Source organism: Aphelocoma coerulescens, chromosome 15, assembly GCF_041296385.1.
Source record: "Aphelocoma coerulescens isolate FSJ_1873_10779 chromosome 15, UR_Acoe_1.0, whole genome shotgun sequence".
Classification (NCBI taxonomy): Eukaryota; Metazoa; Chordata; class Aves; order Passeriformes; family Corvidae; genus Aphelocoma; species Aphelocoma coerulescens.
Window position 1 is genome coordinate 12,059,325 of NC_091029.1, and position 18,971 is coordinate 12,078,295.

At 51.6% G+C, this 18,971-nt stretch overlaps 1 protein-coding gene across 3 annotated transcripts in view; it reads left to right on the forward strand.

Annotated features, from left to right (window-relative positions):
* Window positions 1–14,513: 14,513 nt before the first annotated feature.
* AIFM3 (AIF family member 3) overlaps window positions 14,514–18,971 on the forward strand; it is a 46,185-nt gene continuing 41,727 nt past the window's right edge. For 2 of the 3 annotated variants that reach the window (XM_069031089.1, XM_069031088.1), the window contains exon 1: window positions 14,514–14,544. In XM_069031089.1, the coding sequence (XP_068887190.1) occupies window positions 14,514–14,544 (31 nt within the window). Of the gene's footprint in view, window positions 14,566–18,971 lie in introns of all 3 variants that reach the window. The other variant, XM_069031087.1, reaches the window with a different exon arrangement.

The following is an 18,971-nucleotide window of genomic DNA, read 5'->3' on the forward strand; positions in this document are numbered from 1 at the left end:
GTTTTTTAGCCTACATTCTTAGACTTATTTTGTTAAGCTAGGAGACTAAACATCTTAGAAGCCTGGTAGTTAGGGATCAGAAAACCCCAGACACCAAGGTCCTCTCCAGAATACATTTTGTAAACTAAGATAGAACCATCCAGGGGAAGGTTCCTTGGGGAGGGGGGCTCACTTGAGCCTCTCATTGGGGAATCTTTGATAGATATGCTAATTAGTAAGACCTATAATGATATACCCGGTCTATTGTGCGTGTGCATTGCGTATGCATTTAGGTGCATTTGTCCTGGGTTACATTGTAAGATGTGCCCACAAGCATATATTCTATCACCATCTTCATGAGCTGTTAAAACCAGGTGGGGCAGTGCTCTCTGCCTCCTCCCTCAAGATTATGTCCTGTTAATGGCCCATCAGTGCCTTGTCCCATGACTCATTATCCCATTGGGAGATGCTCCACCCAGAGGGAGAAACCAAGCATCCCATCCTGGATATAAACTGCGATTTTTGAAGACCACAGGCAGCTTTCCCCACTGGATTTCCAGAGGACAAGAGCTACATTCCTACCACTGGACCTTCTGAGGAAGACCAGATCTTTCTACACAGGATCACCGCTTCAACAGAACCACATCCATTCACTTCAGGAGGACTGCAGCCACCAACTTATCGGACTGCTACAGGGTCAGGTTGTATCTGACGCTGTCAGTTTAAATCAGTTTTTTCCCCTGCCTTGTTTTGTATATCTCTGTGTGTGTGCGTGTATCTCATCTCTCTGTGTGTATATATCTATATGTGTGTGTATATATCTATATCTGTAAAGAACTGTTATTCCAGTTTCCCATATCTTTGCCTGAAAGCCCCTTGATTTCAAAATTATAATAGTTTGGAGGGAAGGGGGGGTTGCATCTTCCATTCCAAGGGAGGCTCCTGCCTTCCTTAGCAGGCACCTGTCTTTCAAAGCAAGACAGCATTCCATCTGGACATGGTGCACCTAAGGATGCTTAAAATAAATACTGAGGTAAAACCCCTTTTTCACTTCTAACCATATTTGATTCTTGATTTTAAGACCAGGAAAAGGCATCACCTGCACTCCTGGCCAGCATCCTTCTCCAGGGAACAACCCCAACACTCCCCCTCCCCCCCTCCAGCCAAATCTTCACACACCTCCCTCAGCCCACCCTGCACTTACATGTTGATATACTGCACAGAAAGCAGCTGGAGGTGATTTTGCAGTGCTGCAGGGTCAGGCTGTTCTCCATTTGCCTGCCATTGTAGTGCAGTGTTCCCGTTTAGGGGGCCTGGGAGGAGCCCAGTGCCTGGAGCTCCTGCATGGAGACACCAGCACTGCAGACATTCTGCTCCACAAAGTCCTGATGAAAACACAAAACTGGCTGGGGCTGTCAGCCGTGGGCTGCTGCTGTGCCGTGGCATCTGTCCCAGCCATCCCAGAAAATCCAAGGCTCTGCCTCTGTCACTTCCCAAGAAACTGAAAGTGCCAGGTGACATCAGGGCTGATCTTCTGTCAAAGTGCCTTCATGTCCCAGCTGAGCACTCCTTCTCCTGTCCATGGCCCTGCCTGCACCTGCTGTCTCCCCATGGCTGCTCAATTCACACAGCCTCTCTCCCTTATTACCTTCCCTTTCTGCTTCTCCCCCACCCAACTCCTCTTCCAGAACTTTCTTCCCAGGGGAAGGCAGGGCAGGGCTGTGCAGGCAAGGGCAGAGTTTTTTTCCAAGGTGTACTAGTTTGAAAACAAACCAGTGGGAGATCACAAGTCAGAATTATAATTTAAAAGGAAAATTAAAATAAATGCAATAGTACAAGAACACTGACAGAGTCAGGATACAACCTGACACCATATTAGTCAGGGTGGTGATAGCAGCCCAGATGAAGTGGTTCTGTTAAAGCAGTGATCCTGTAGAAGGGTCTGGTCTTCACCTGAAGGTCCAGTGGTAGCTCTTGTCCTGTGGGAATCCAGTCGGTAGGGCTGAGCATGGTGTTCCGAACCCCAGATTATATCTAGGTGGGAATGCTTGGCTCCTCCCCCTGGGTGGAGCATCTCATAATGGGATGATGTAATTCTATGAGTCATGCAGTGAGCTTTGATGGCCCATTAGCAGAAAAATATCTCTCTGGAGGGAGTTATCAAGGATGTGTCATGGAAGAGACAAAGAACACTGCCCCTCCTGGTTTAAACAGATGGTGATAGAATACATACTTTTGGTTACATCTTACATTGTAACCTAAGACACAAGGAAACAGTGAAGCAGAGGCTTCAATCCATCCTGGAAAGCACATCTGGGGATGCCAGAGGCTCCACGACTGGGTTATGGGGTCACCCCGGCACCTGTCCTTCACCTTGTTCCCTCATCTCCCTGGCCTCCCAGCGTGTGCCTGGGCTGGGCAGTCTCTGCCTGCCCCCGACTGCGTGGGACACTCCCTGTCCCTGCTGCAGTGGCACAGTGTGGTGTTAATTTTGGGGTGGTGGGAGGTGAAGGGCTGCAGGCTGTCATCTCCTTGAGACCTGCAGAGAAGGCAGAGAACTGAGGGTTTGCAGCACAATAGGCAGCTGCCTGGCACTGCTGGCCCACTTAGGGCAGACCCGCAAGCTGGGCCCCACAGCACCCGTTGCCACCACCAGCACCGTGGCTGAGCACCCCGCCAAGCACCATGGGGGTGACTGGGTCAGCTCAGGAGCTGGGCAGGACCTACTGCGGCAGGACCTACTGGTGACATTTCAGTGACCAACACTGCAGTGCAGGCAGTGCTCAGTGTGGGAGTGATGTCAGGGTGATGGAGCCAGTGCCAGGAGCCCAAGAAACGACGATGATGGTGGCACACACTACCCAGCAGCTCTGTAAGGTTACTGGGGAAGGAAGGACCCCCAGCTATCCATCCCTCTGTGTTCCTGCCCAGTCATGTCACTGCAGGCAGAGCTGCATCTTCCCCTTTTCCTGGGGCAGCACAGCCCCACAATGCTGCTCGTCTCGTAGTCCCATCCCTGGAGTGATGTGCTCGGACCCGTAAGGTGCAGTGAAACAACCCCAAATTTTGTCCACTTGTGGTGCCAGCTAAGCATAGAATTACAGTCTGGTTTGGGTTGGAAGGGATTTTTAAAGGTCATCTAGTCCACCCTGCTGCCATGGGCAGGGACACCTTCCACTATCCCAGGCTGCTCCAATCCCCGTCCAACCTGGCCTTGGACCCTGCCAGGGATCCAGGGGCAGCCACAGCTGCTCTGGGAACCCTGTGCCCGGGCCTCCCCACCCTCACAGGGAAGAATTTCTTTCCAATATCCAATTTAAATCTACCCTCCTTCATCTTAAAGCATGGCCACCCACAGCTTGTGACAGAGCTTGCTGTCAGGATAATGCCCTGCAAAGCCCTTTACTGTCTCTTTCCAAGGCTCAATCCTTGTTGTTTGCTTGCCAGCTGCATAGGAGCAGTTTTTCACACCACAGGTCAAAAATCTTGCATGCCAGGTAGGGAAATGGAGGTGATGGGTCTGCTAGGGGTTCCCCTTGCCAGCAATACCACATGGGGTGAGCTCTGCACCATGCCCCAGGCAGGCAAAGCACCACATGCTCCTTCTCAGCTGCCTGCAGACACTGGACATGAGATCATTTCTCCTGCCTTAAAATTGAGGCAGCTCCATGAGGACCCACAGTCCATTTCCCAAGGTTGTGGAGGCACGTGGCTCCCTGGAGCTTCTATGCTGGAATACTTTATCCTTGGGTAGTTATTTTTTAACAGCAGTAAGAACTGCAGATGACCAGTCCAGTTAAGCCTCTCATCCCATTTGGAGCAGGGAACTGAAGCTGAATATTTAGGAGTAGTCATCTGCCTGGAAAGACTCAGGGGGTTGTATATTTGGGGTGTAAAAGAGCAGCGACCTGAGATAAACTATCCGGGGGAGAAAAAACCTTCCTCTGTACCCAGGGTGGTCTCAAAAGTCATCGACTGAAAATAAAGAACAGATTTGGGGCATGCGATAGGAAAAGGTGCAGAGAGATGCTGACACTGCCAGATGGCATGATGGGGAGGGAAAGAGTTTTCTGGGGAGAAGAGAAACGTGCCAGGCGGGAGGAAGCGGAGGGTGGCGCTGATCCTTGTCTTCAAGGGGAGAGCAGAGACGCAGACCCTTGTCTTCAAGGGGAGAGCAGAGACGTGAATCCAGAAGGAAAATGTAAAGCGAGTGACCTGGGAAGGGCCGGGCTGGGGTATTTCAGGCGGGCAGGAATAGTCCCCGCAGCGGCAGCCCCGTGGGGCCAAGCAGAACCAACTGTCCCGGAATGCCCGGGGCCAGCGCGGACCCCGCGCCACGCGTGTACTGGGAGCGGGCAGGGCCGGCATGGACCTCCCGCTCCGCACCCGCGGCGGGGGCGTGTCCCACGCCCCGCCCCGCCCCGGGACCGGCCGCGCTCCGCCCACCGCGCCGGCACCGCCGCTGCTGCCCAGGTAAGCGCGGGGGGCAGCGGGGACCCTTCCCGGGGAGGATATGAAAGTAGGAAAGCTCCCAGTGCAAGGCCGCTGTCCAGGACGGCACCGCACCTCCGGCCGGGGGGAGCGGTCGGTGGGGGCCGCCGCTGCCCCCAGGAGCGGGGGCACCGGGGGTATCGGGAGTACCGGGGCACGCGGCGGGCCCGGGGGCTCCTCTGCAGCCGGAGCTGCCGGCGGGGCCGGGGTCGGAGCCAGGGGCAGGTGGTGCGAGAGCGCCGCGTGTCTCCGCATCTCTCCTGAGATGCAGCAAATGTCCAGGAAATCAAGGCGGCATAAAAGTGGGTCGCGGGGAAAAGTCGGGTTTGTCCTGAACGAGGTTTAGGTCCCTGTGTCATGTCCCCCAGCGTGTTCTCCAAGTTTTTTTGTCCCTGTTTCGGTGGACCATGATTTCACCTCGACAGGGATGAATGTCTTTAAGCTGAAGAAAGGTAGGTAAGATTAGATACTAGGAAGAAATTTTCCACTGTGAGGGTGGTGAGGCAATGGGAGAGGTTGCCCAGAGAAGCTGTGGCTGCTCCATCCCTGGAAGCATCCAAGGCCAGGCTGGACAGGGCTTGGAGCAACCTGGGATAGTGGAAGGTGTCCCTGCCCATGGCAGGGGGGTGGAAAGAGATGAGCTTTAAGGTCCCTTCCAGTCCAAGCCACTCCATGATCCTTGTGTGTTCCTTCCAACTCATGACATTCTATGGTTCTATGAACTGCATGGTCTCCTTTGAGAGGGAACCTCTGAATGTGATGGATGGAGCTGGACTGTGGTGTTGTACTGTAGCTGTTAGTCTTGGAAAACATTGCCGGGATAAATTTCTTTTGCCCTGCTCCAGCTCTTGTGGGGAACGCAGATTGCTTTTGTGCAATGGGGACCTAGCAGTGGCAGCACGGCAGGAGCTTGGCAAATGTGAAGCAAATGTGTTGTGAAATGATTTGATTTTTGCATTGAGCACTCTGCATCCAGGGAGAATTTCCAACATATATTATTTTTATTGGCAAATCCTTTATGATCTGAACCAAATCCCATGATTAATGATTTTCAGTCCAGCTCACAGAGGTGTGTGGAGGGGTGGCAGTGGCAATGCTGCCGAATGAGCCTTTAACCTGGAGCCGGTAAATTGCTGAAGCAGCAGCCGGGAAAACAATCCTGTCTGATTGTGCTCTGACATGGCGTTCCCGCTGCACTTCTTCGGGAGCCAGCGGGGTACATTAAACGGCAGTTTTGTAGCTCTCTGTGCTGCCGCTGACACAAACTCCTGGTGACAAAGTGAAGTGCACTAGGGCACGTCACTCCCTGCCTGCATCCCTCCCTGCCCGCGCTGAGACGGGGCCGTGCAGCCCACCGCTGGGGCCGTGAGCTGCTCTCGCCGTTTTGCAGCGTGACTTTTGCTTCTGTTTCTTGGGACCATTTGAAAGGAAATCACCTGGCAAAGCCAAACCCGCTGCTTTCTCCAGGTGGGTGTAAAGCAAATCTTGGACCCCACCAGGAGGTGGCTGAAGAGGTAAGACTTTGGCAGGGAGGGCTATACTGAGGGGGCTGGGGGCTCCTGGGCAGGCAAGGTGGAGGACAGAACAGGAGGGGAAGGAGGGGTCCAGTGCAGCTCTGAGGGTGTCAGAGTCACTGTGTGTCAGCAGCTGGGGGATCCTGAAGCGGAAGCCAGGCAGCAGGATAGGGATGGTTATGGAAATGGCAAGAAAGTGGGAGTGGGAGGGTTGGGTGGAGGGAAGGGATAGCTGGCTGGAGAGCTATCAAGGGGGAAGAACGGGATGAAGAGCTAGAGAGGTTAAGAGGAGGTTGGGGTGCCAGGGAGACAAAATGGGGTTCCTGTGTGCCAGCCCCCTTGCTTTTGGCTCATCTGCTCCATGGGCAGGGGGTGGGCAGCAGTGCATTGCATGTCTGCACAAACAGTGTGACCATGTCCTGTGTGCAGCATCCTTGAGGTGGAGGGACAAGAAGCAGTGACATGAACACAGGAGTGGTCCCCCAGTTGGGAACCCCATTCTGGAAGGCTGATCTGCTGGTCTGGTCTGGGAACCACAGCTAGGGGTTGTGGGACTCTCTTTTCATCTGTTGTAGTGTGATTCATCACAAAAATGTTAACTTCAGGATGCAGACTGTCTGTTTTCATCCTCATATTATTTTAAATATACAAGTTCTCCCTGCCATAAAAACATCATCCCATGCCACACTCTCTTCTGTGTGACTTGATTCTCTCCCCACTGTCTCCTTTCCTCTTAGCGGGAGAGCCGTGTGCCCCTTCCCGGGGTCAGAGCAGGGCTGCTTCGGGTGGTGTTGATAACACAGAGTACACAGCATGGTCCATGGGGTGGGGGTAGAGCCTTGGGCTCCCCAGTGCTCCAGTCATGCCTGGGCTGTGTTCAGAGTCCTGTGTCCAGTGGAGAGAGCTGCTTTTTTTGGCAGCAGAGTCTGGCTTGCCCTGGAGACAGGGCAGTTTGATTTTGCTGAGCCAGACCTTGCTGGGAACTGGAAAACCTAAGCAGGGGTGGTCCTCATTGAGATCATGGGCTGTGGCACCCAAGGTGGTGCAACAGGTGGAGGATGGACCCCAGGGTGGGCAGAGAGGGGAGCTGCAGGAGGGGAGCAGCAGGACTTTGTGCCAGTGGCTGCTATGGTTTTTGGGGGAACTGATCTCTGCAGGGTGGTGAGGATGGCAGGAAGGTGCCTGTGGATTGTGGGGCACTGATAGTGTGGCTGTGCTCGGACAACAGCTGGAGCCCAAATACTGTTTCACCACCACTCTGCACCATGAGGAGTATGGTGTGTCCACTGTGAGGTCTATGCTGGCTCCTGGTCTCACAGGCTTTGTGGAGACAGAATGGGATTCCTCCACACCAGTGGAGACTGGCTGATTTTGGGGAGGGAAGGAGGTGTGCTGTGGGAGAGTGCTGGTGCACCTCTGGGTTGAAGCCTGGTCCCTGGCAGGATCACTAGGGCCAGGAGGATACTGGAGCAGAGGCAGGCATGCTGCTTGGTGAACTGCAGGACTCTTGGGATCCACCTTATATATTTTTATTAATGCCCTCTGCCCACAAAACAGCTGAAACTGGCTGAGGAGTTGGAGGTGAAAAGCATCACTGGTGGCTGGAGTTGCACTACTGAGCAGAGATGGAGGAGAAGTGGGCATGAGACGGTGCATGGTGGCAGTAAGAGTGAAACAAGAGTTGACCATCAGGGTATGATGGAGAAAGACAGTCTGGGTGTACTTATCAAGGACAGGGGGATGCGGAGTCACCACTCTAAAGTCTTTCTAATATTGGCACAGGCGTGGGGGAACCACGTGTGGTGGGGGAACCACCAGTGGTAGCCCACTGCTTAGTTCTGACAATCACTGTGGGAGTCAAACTAGAGCAGATCCCCAGAAAAGTGAGAGAAATGGGCAGCCCTTGTAAGAGCACACCTCGACTGTGAGTCTGGTGTGTGGGGGCTGGTGATGTGGCAGGGTGTGTGGTGGGTCAGGGTGGGTATGTGTCTGGCTGGGATAGAGCCACAGAGAGTGATGGTGGGGCTGAGAGATGGGGTCCACTGCTGGGTGCCATTGTGTGTGGTGAGGATGTAGGTGGGAAAGAATGCTCTGGGTCCTGGTGATGTTCAGGACCAGGTGGACCAGAATCCTTGTGTCCAGGGACCAGAGCCTGGGCTGCCCTGTGGGACAGATTATGCTTTGTGGGATGGGCTGGAGAGGCTGTGGTGGGGTCTGTGCTGCATTTTGTGTATTGGGTGTGACCAAAACAGGTCTGCTGCTGAGACTGCTCCATGGCTCCCGCTGGCCTTGTGTTAAAGAAAATATTTTGCATGTACGGAGAATTGGCAGTGCTGGAGTAGATAGGGTATGGTTTGGGATCAGGGCTTGTTTTTTCCCACAGCAGGGACCAGAATCAGAGCCAGCCCTTCCCTGCAAGCATGGATGGTGACAAGAAAGTTTTCCAGATGTTGAGCTCAGTCCTTAAACAGAGCAGAAAAGAAATTACTTGACATGGACCCTTTAGAGACATCCATGAAGGATGTCTCAAGAAGAAAGTGCTGAGCTCTTCAAATGGCTGTAACATCGTTCTGAGTCCAAGAATTATCTTCAGGAACTGATAAAGCTTCTGAAGGAAAAAGTTCTTGGGGCAGAAATAGGCAAATGTTTGCAGACAACAGAACTCAGATTTAATAAAAAGAAAATTTTATTGTACACAGGGGCACTTAAAAACCAGCAGCTCCTGTTGAGTGTGGAGCTGTTGGACATCGCCTTAGAAGACCTATGCTACAAGTGACTGAAAGCTAGAAAAACAAAGCTGCTGGGGGAAGAGAGGTGGAGAGATCACAGACACAGCTGGACTCCTGCCCCTGCCACAGCAGGGAGTCCCTGGCCAGAAAGAGCCCCAAGGAACCTGGCAAGGGGAGATGCTCAGAGCTGTAGAGGAAGGCAAAAGCCCCCTGGCACTTGTGCCAATCTCCCTGGGAGACCCTTCCTGACCCCAAACTGGCAATGAGCTGTTCCCTGAGCATGTGAGCAACACCTGTGCCCGACCCCTGGGGCTGCCATGGCTGCTGCACAGCTGCCCAACCCCTTTCCTTCCTCTACTGGAGGCACCTCAGGGGTTCTTAGCATGGCAAAAATACTCCAGAAGTGGAGTATCCTGGGAGCAAAAATTTCCAGTCCTACCAGGAGACCATCAATGCTCCAAAGTGTTGAGGAAGTGAAATCTTTCAACATCTCTTGTTCCCATTTTTAATAGGTGCTGCATCTGGCAAATGTGGTGTGGGTGAGGAGGTCTGAGATGATCTCCAGACACCAGGAATGGATTTTCTTGTTCTTTGTAGACCACTGAATCTTTCCCACTGGTACCCATCTGAAAAGGTCTGGTACCCTTGAGTACCCCCAGATGTTAGTGGGTCCTGTCATGAATAGTGTTGGGTCCATGCTCCCTGCATTAAAAGCTGCTGAGGGGTGTCATGTCTCTTTGGTTGGCCCTTTGATCCCACTGTCTTTGGGAAACAGCCACCCCAGGGCCCACACTACCCGCCTCTCCATTGTGGTTTTCATTAGTTCTCCAATACTGCGGAGTTCTCCCTTGACCTTGGGGAAGTTCTCCTCCTCATCCTGACAGAATGTCTTTGGGACATATCTCTTGCTTACCTCTGCTTTGAGATCCTGGTGTGTGTTCGAGAAGAGACCTTCCTCATCCTCACTTGTGTGGACCTTGGCTTTCCATGGACCCATAGCCCTTCTCCTTCAGACTGGTGATGTCAATGAAGAGATGGAAGTAATCTCATTGGGAACAGAGCAGGTCCCAGACGTCCCACTTGTTCACTGAATTCCACTGGTTCTTCAAAAACTTCCTCAAAGGTCTTCTAGGTGCTCTGCCAGGTTGCTGCCCAGCTTTCCTCTAGATCCTGATGCAGAGCACTGAAAAGGAAGCAGAGAGCTCACCTGTATGGAGAAGACAAAAGTCCCTGGAGTCTGGTTTGCTGGACTCATGGCAGAGATCACTCAGGTGTTTCCAGCTGTGGGAGGGAGCCAGTCCAAGTAGTAGTGCCTGGAAATCAAGAGAGGAGAAAGTCTGGCTGAGCACATGATCCTGATCTCCCTGGGAGAATGGAGGTTGGATGCTGATGGTGGCAGGATGGGAGCATCCATTGTTGTCTGGATTCCTTGGAATGATGGTCATGTTCCTGAGCCTTGGGAACCTGAACTGTGTCCCCAGCTGACCTAGGGCTCACTTGGGTCTGTCCCAAGAGGAGGACAGGGCAGCAGAGGAGATGCAGCTCTGAGAGGACCAGGGCTGTGCAAAGCCTGGAGGATCTGGGGTTGTAAGACCCAGAGATAGAGATGTTTCTTATTCTGGTAGCCACATCCAGGATCCTCAGGAGCTGGCAGCTGCTCTGGCATCTTTGTCTCCTCCATGCTTCAGCCCCAGGGCAGGGTCCCTTCTCTGGGAGCATGTGGCGAGTTGGCAACGAGTCCCTGCCTTCTCTGGCCTCACACCTATGAGCCCCTGGTGCCAGGAGATCATATCAGTCATCTTCTTGATGACACTGGGAGCTCCCACATCACCGAGGAGAGGAAATTTGGGTCCAGGGCTTGAGAGAAGTGGTTCAATGGGATGGGGAGGGGACAGAGCTGCCTTGAGAGGTGGAGAAACCCCCCTCTAGTCTGTCCAGGGGACCAGGTGTGGGGACTTGTGCTGGGCAAGTGGGAAGGGAATGAGAAGCAGTCCTCTTGCCTCTTCTTCCTCTGGTGGCACCCAGGGCTGGTGTGATCAGGGAATGGGGGTCAGGGTGATGTCCACAAAAAGGTGAGTGTGCAGCCAGAAGCTCAGTGAGGGGGTCTGGAGGAGCCTGGAAAGGCCACAGGGGCAGCTGGTGTCCATGTGCACCAGAGCCCCCTCACATAGCAGATGAATCACGGCTGAGGGGACTCCATCAACAGTGGCACAAGTGTGTCTGTGCTCAGTGCTCCACAGAGGTCTCCAGCTGGAGCTAGCTCGGCCTGCAAACTGACATCTGGGGGAGATGTCCGTGTCACAGGGCATGGCTTGGTTCTCATATCCATGCCAGATTTCCAGGCAGGCAGTGCAGGATTATTTACAGCAACAGGACAGATGCTGACAGATGCCGCAGCTGGATGGGAGGGACCTGGGTGCCAGGTGAGATGATACTGGGGCGATAAACAAAACTGATGCTCAGGGGGAAAACATTATTTATACCTACAATGTACTAATACACTTTTATAGTTACATAGTTGCCACATTAGTTCTTGGAAAGGATTTTGGAGTCACAGCAGAGCACTTGATTAAAACAGGAGCCTGGGGCACTGCAGAGAGCAGAAGCACAGTGCTAATAATAGCTCTGCCAGCATTGCACTGCTCAGAAGCGATGCAGGCTCTGGATCCTGCTCTGAGCCCAGCAGGAAGTGTGGGCTGGAGTGTCCCTGTCTTCCTGCCCTGCTCCTGCCTGCTTGTGGCCATGTCAGGGCAGTGGACACTGGGCTGAGCCAGGTGGGCTGTCTGGTCTGATATCCCTAACCTGCACTATAGCTTGACATTGCCATATTTTACATTTTTTGCTGCTGTGCAGGGGAAGTGCCCAGGGTCAGTAGAACTAAACTTTTTCCCACGTTTCTCCTGTTGGATCATTTTCCCAGTTTCTCCTGTTTGAGAGCAGGCTGGTGTCCCTGGTTGTATGCTTGGGCAGTGCTCTCTGTGGATGATGGAGTTCTGCAGACAGCCTGGTGTAGGGCCAGGGCCAGTTCCACATTCACACTAGGGTTTTTAGGGGTGGGACTAGTATGTTCCTCAGCACCACAACAATTGCCTTGTATTTTGGTAGCCCATTCCTTCTTGCCCTCTCTGAGCAGATGCTGAAGGTTCCTGTTCAGCTGTGTGCCACAGAGTGTTGTTTTGTTCAGGGAACAGATGATGAAGTGGTTTACTGAGCATGGACACCTTCTTCAGGTCAGGCCATTGCCCTTCAGGACCTAGAAAGGTTGACAGGTGATCCTGGGTTCAGCTACATTGTGCTGTATAAGAGCTTATTTCCTTCTCCTAAAGCTTATGGCTTTGGCCATGAATCCTGCAGGATCCAGCTCTGGATCGATACCTCTGGGTGCCACTAGCAGTGACATGGCTCTATTGTGTCCCCTGAGTTGGTCTGGCAGGGCAGGCTGGTGCCTTTCTGCAACCAGCTGGGTCTCAGGTGACTCTGAGGCATCTCCATGTGCTTGCTGGGACTGAGGCTGGGAGCAGCCAGATGGCTTCTCCTCTGATGGCATCAGCTGAAATCTTACCAAGAACCATTTTCGTTTTGCCTGGTGAACTCTAGGAGTGGAGAAGGGACACCTCTAATAGCAAACACTTCCCTCTGACCTGCTTTGGGAGGTGCGGATGTCTCAGTGCATTGGAAAGGCTGGAGGGACCATCAGTGGAGAAATTAGATGCGAAGTGGGCTTGAGGGGATGGCTGCAGATTGCCATCTTTAAGGTCCAAACCAAGCAAAGGTATCTCAGATGAATGGCTGACGTTCTGACATTCAGGAACTCTGACATCCCCCCAAGGCCTTGTTAAAACCAGCCAGACCAGCTAGAAACCAGTCCCACATCAGTATCTCTGGGAGGGTTGGAGAAGTTGGAGTGATTCTCTGGTGAGGCATACTTGGGAGCCACCTTTCTGCCATCCAACCCACCACCTGTCCAAGGGTCCCTGCTGTGCTCCCCCATATGTGCAGCATTCCAAGGGAATGCTGTGATGGTGCCAGAGCATTGCTTGCCTGGAGCATGATCCTGTCTTGCCTCCACAATGTCTATCCACTTCTGCTGCAGGAAATCCACTGCAAGGAGCTGATCTGGGTTAGTGGGGACTTGGTTTGCTCCTGAGGCAACAGTGACAGTATTTTATTATATGCACTAAATTTTTGTCCTGTATCACAGATACATCAGTGATTCAAGACTCAGTTTGCCTGGTACAAAGCCATTTTCCCTTTCTCTCTGGTGGTTCTGGCAAAGGGCCCTACAGCAGCTACTGCATGTGACGTCCCCACTCCATTTTCCCCCACTGCTCCCAAATCTTCCTCTGCATTTATACACCTTCTTACATGGCATTTTTGTTTTTTGCATTTGCTCTTGCATAAACATTGTCATGCTACTTTCATGGGATGCTCTTGGAAAAAGAGCTCTTGGCTCTGCTTTCTGCATTTAATAATCCCTCTGCAGAGTATCAAGTAGCACATGCCTACTTTGCACCATGGTCAAGGCACCGGGCTTGTGTTCCTCTATAGCTTGGATTGCTTATTCAGTGTGATCCAGGCTTTGCTTCTGCAACACAGCTGGGGCATGGCCGAGGTGATGCTATGCATGGAAGGGGAGTTTGAAGGTGTATTTTGGATATAGCTGAAAACAGAGGGATATATCCTGGTATTTTGAGTTGATATTTTAAGCTAAGGAGGGAAGGTGCTTCTTATCCCTTTCCTGGAACGTCTCTAATTTCTTCTCACTGTAAAGATCTTGAGGCATTTTCTAAGCTACAGAAAAGCCTACTTTGTCTGTCTTAAAATATCATTTGGAAATTGCTTTTAACTTCCTGCCCAGATCAGAGGGCTTTTTGAAAGATATATGGCAAAACCATAGTAAATTAGTTCAATTCAGGTAGGAATGAGTAAAATGGATGAAATATACGATTTTATTGCCAGTGTGTTGGATGACTTTTTGCTGTTTTCAGTCATGGAATAGAATTGGAAAAGTTTATCTGAATTCTTAGTCTGTACCAAATCTGAGAGCACCCCAAGTCAAAGCTAATAAGTGAAACACAACCTGACCTTAAAAACTTAAAAAAAAACCAAAACAAAAACTTAATAGTGTAAAAACAGGAGGTTGAGGCAAAATGGTCTGATATCAAAAACCCTTTCTCTAAATAATTAATTGTTCCTGAGCCAATAGCATTTCTGCAGGAATGAGCATAACTGGTATAGGGGAACTTGTAGGACTGTGCAATAAAGCAGACTTCTTTTTTTCCATCTTCTAATAACAACATAAAAACCCCAACTGAAATGTATTTATGGTTCAGTCATTGTATTTGGGCTGTGACCTGTGTGCTTAGAGCTTTAATTCCCAAAGGCAGGGCTTTGGGAAGATATTAAAATCTGGCCACAAACGATATGAGGGTTTTTGCAATTAACTTTGATGATTGAATTTATAAACTTCATAACTGAATTTAGCACTGTCTCTCACCACGGTGACCCCAGCAGCACGCTGTCTCCATGTCCCTCGGATCACTGGGGTGCCCACAGTGTGTGCCTGCAGTGCTGCTGGCAGCTGTGGGCACAAGCGGCAGCGCTATCACGGGTTTGCTTCCCCTCCTTGCAGCTCCCGCCTTCCGGCCGTACCAGCTCTCACGGAGCTTTTCTACCCAACGCAGGTGGGGATCGACGCCGGAGCCGGGACACGCGAGCTGGCCCCGTACCATGCGAGGATGTGCCTGTGCCCTCCCTGACCTGCCCACCCCCGCCTTCGCTGCCTGTCCCGCCCGGCGCCATGGGAGGATGCTTCTCCAAGCCCAAACCAGGTGACTGCCCTCCGACGCCGGGCCCCCATCCCACTGTTCCCGTGGGAGAAGTAGGTCAGCAGTGGACGCTGGCTGGGGGAATGTTAATGCTTGGCTCCTGCATGGAGGATTACTGGGCTCTTAATCCCCCCAAATTCCTCAGTGCTCTCACTCCCAGGCAGGGAGCTGTGGGGGGTTGCAGCAGTGCCAGGGGAGTGGTAGGGGGGTGGGAGGGGAATGGGAGGGGAGCTCAGCGTGCGCCATGAGGGACGCAGCTCTGCCGGGTCCCATGTCCTTGTTCGTCACCACCCTCCTGCTTCTACCTTTCTGCCGGATCTGGAACAGAGTTGCCTGCCTCGTGCCCCAGTGTAGGTTTGGGTGACAGCTGTGCCAGCACAGACACGTGGGGCTCCAGCACCCTCCTTCTGCCACAGCTTTGTCACTCACTTGCCAGCCCTTATTTTTTTTCCCTGTGGGAAGGGAATGGCTTGGGAAGGCACAGGCCAGGTCCTGGGGCTGCTGTGCTGTTGGGATTTTATTTTCTTGGTGAAGCTTGTCCATCTGTGCTGCTTTCGGTGGGGAAAGCAGCTGTAGACACCCGGACATCAAGGATTCTCCCCTTGCTGACACATTCCTTCAATGGCTGGGCTGGATGGGCTCCCTGCTCTGTATGGTTTTGGGGAAGGTTGGGTGATGTGGGAGGGGAGGGGCAGGGGCTGTGGTGCCACCTGTCCAGGCAAACTGTCTGGTTGATGGGGGTCTGGTGTGGAAGCGTCAGTGTTCAGCCTTGTCCTGAGCAGGCTGGGCATGAGCAGGCACTGCGTGATCACCCACACTCATCACCCCTGGCAGCACCTGCATGACCCCAGCACAGGACCCCAGGGAGTGATGGCTGGTCCTGTCAGTGTTCCCAAAGCTGCCATGGAGGAGAGGTCCCAGCTTCCATCCTGCAGCTTCTTTTGGCCACCTCAGAGGGAGCTTAGGATGACCTTGTCCTTGTTACTTGTGCCCCAGGGCAAGTGGAATCAGGTAATGGTGCTGATCTATCAGACTAGTCAGCATCCCTGTGTAGCCTTTGTGGGTGGAAAGATGTCTTTTGGGGACCTTTTCTTGGCAATTTGTCTTCACTGCCTGAGGCAGGAGGAATTTTGGGCTGAAGGACTCAACAGGTCAGAAGGGCTAAAGAAGTTGTGACTCACTGAACATCCATGGAGTGAGATCCTTGCCTTTATGCAAGGCACAGTGAGAAAATAAAGGTGGTTTTCTGCCCTTGACCTGTACTGTGATTATGTTATGGGTCATCACCAAGGTAATACGGCACTGCACACTTTGACCTGTAAGTTTTCTCTGTGAAAGCCCTATTTATATGTTTCCTTGAAATGCTTGAAGAATAAAAACACATCCAGGAATAAATGCCTTTCTTGACTAAACTTGTGACAAACACTGCTATCGGCTCCACTTTATTTTGTATCCCATCAGCAAAACTGTGTAATCTTGGAGCAGCGTTGGAACACCAGTGCTCTGTGGGCATCCGTCCTGACGTGCAGATTTTTGTGAAGAGCTGTATTTGCATAGCAGGGCCAAATGCCTGAAAATGCCACCCTGCAATGCACCTCCATCTCTCAGCTCTGGTTTGGATTAGTGTCTTCAAAGGCTTCACACAAGCCTTCTGCAGCCTCTGAGTAGCTTAGCACTGACTGTGGGGCTTCATCCCAGACTTACAAAACCTGCAAATGCACGGAGGTAAACAGAGGCATTTGAGGATACTGATTGTTCTAGCAAAGGGTTTCACTGACGTTTCATATGGAAATTGTACAGTCTTAGAGCTGAGTACTGGACTTTAGTATTTGTAGGAATTCACCTATTCCCTGTCCAAATAAGAAGCAGGGACAGAATAGAGCTATTTGCTCCATCAGTGCTGTTTCCACATAAAGGGAATATTTCGGATGCCAGCCTGAAGTGAAGAGAATTGATTCAGACACTTTTTCAAGGTCCTTAGCTGCTCCATCGCCTTCATTCCAATAGAGACCTTCAGTTGCCCAGAGCACCCTCAAGATAACCTTGGCACTGCGCACATATCACCTTTTGATGGGCGGATGAGTGATACAAGAGCTCTGGGGAGTGGAGTCCTGGATCCCTAAATAGCTGTGCTGACTGTACTGCTGGCAAGCCCTGAGGTCTCGCTACTGCTGCCGCACCCATCCCTGATTGGATATTTCAGTGTTTAATTAAGAGCTCATGTTCAAACAGTGAAGTAATCTGCTGTTATCTCCAGTGCTGCAGTCCTGTGATGCCGGATCCTCTTCTGAAGGCCCAGTTCTCAACCTCTGCATCATTTTCTCCTTGGGTTTGTCTTGGGTGTGTGATGCATCAGGGATGAGCTGCCAGCTGGCAGCCTGTGTGGTATCCCAGCACTCACTCCCACAGTGAAGCCAGGTCAGGATACTGGGTGACAGGAACCATTGTGTGCCCACTCTGTGTGAGCTGTGGTAACTCTGTCTCTGCGCCGAGTATGGGAGAGTGGCTTCAAAACCTATAATTGTGATTCTTCTTCTTCTTCTTCTGCTGGGCTCAGTGTTTGATGGTGGGGCAGAGCAGTTGTTTCCCAGTGCATGGGGTGTCTGGGCATGGGCTTTGCCTTTGCACAGAGGATGCATTTAGCAGGGACTGTGCTCCCTTCCCAGGGATGCTGCATGCTGGAGGGTGCTGGAGGGGGTGCCATTGGCTGTGTGACCTGAGCTTGGCTCTGAGCTTGGGGACCCGGCCTTGGGGTCCTACCTCCTGGTTTTGGACTGTAGCATTTGCTGACAGAGCATCTGGAGAGGGAGAGCAGAGCCAGGCACATTTGACATGGTGGTTTTGTCATTGGCTCTGTCATTTTTAATAGAATGGTAGAATCACAGAATGGTTTGGGCTGGAAGGGACTGTAAAGACCAAGTAGTTTCAACCCCATGCCATGGGCAGGGACACCTTCCACTAGATCAGGTTGCTCCAAGCCCTGTCCAGCCTGGCCTTGGAAGGAGGGGAGAAGTGGTCCACAGAAATGGTTTGGAGTCTCTTTGAGACCACCTGATGTTACTATCATTGGGGCTTGTAGTTGAGGCACACTGGGTGAGCCCAGGGGATACCTAGAGAGTGCAGTTCTGGCAGGGAACAGTGAACCCCAAACATATCCCATGGTTGTGGATTTACTCTGTGCTGGCTTTGGGAAAATAAACTCTGCTGGGGTAAACTGAGATTTCTGGCTGTGCCTGCTGGTCCCCCCAGCATCATCCCTTGATGCATTTCTGGTTCCCACTGCTCCCAAAACTGTTGGCACCATACAGCCTGCACCGGACTGTTACCTGTCCTCAGTGCTCCTCTGCCCTGTGCCTGCAGCCCCAAAGCAGCACACCTTGAGGCATCGCAGGGTTTTGGGGCTGGGGAAGGCAGACACACTGCTCTCCCCTTGCCAGCTCAGCTCCTCTATGCCCTATGGCCAGGCATCTTCATCTTATCCAGACTTCCTTTGGCTCAAGTCAGCCCTTGGCTCATGTCAATTCTCTCTTCCCATATTAACTCAGTATTTTCCTGGTTTCTATTATTTTATCTGGGATCTGGAGATACAATGGCCCGATATCCATAATTTAAATTTAGCCTCCAGAAGAGCTCTGAGCCATACTGGGAACCAATCCTGTGATAAAGAAGTCTTGGGGCATCTAATTGCCTTAATTTTTTAAAAATAATGCCTGTGACCCTGCACTGCAGCCCAGCCACCTGCCAGCACCCTGCTCTGGGATTTATGTCAACAGTTCCAACCTCATGTCTCAAGTACCTCTCCAAGAGCAAGCAGAGGCTTTAAATTGTCCCACAAGGCTGTGAATAGTGATGGAGAAGGAATAAATTTACAGGAGATGTAATGAGATATTAAGGACTGACCGCTTATGTGAATGACATTAAGGCAAAGCACAAGAACATCATAACCACAATAGGAAAACAACACCTGAGCCAAGTGTGATAAATGGGGTTGGGACATGGTTCCTGAGTGCATGTGAAGGATCCCAGCAGTGCTTGACCTAAAGGCTGAAAACCTGGGAGAAAAAAATTGTGTCAAAATTTATAGTCTTGTCAAGAGTCTGTATTTTAAATGATTCTGTGACTTTGAGGAGCTGACTCAGGATTTTTGGGTCGTGAGAGCTTGCAGTGCTGAGGTGTACATGGATGTATGATATGAGCACTTGTTAATGCTCAGCTGGTTCCTCTGCTTTTTTTCTATATCGTTATAAAATATTTCCAGCTCTGGCCTTCTGGTTCTTCATTTATGTATGTGTGTATCTATAGAGATATCTTAAATATGTGCATGACTCACACAAACACATACACACACGTGTATAAGGGATGTTGGTGGCACAGGACAAACAGGCACATCTCTGTTTCTTTCTCTCATTTATACCTATGCACATGTACCT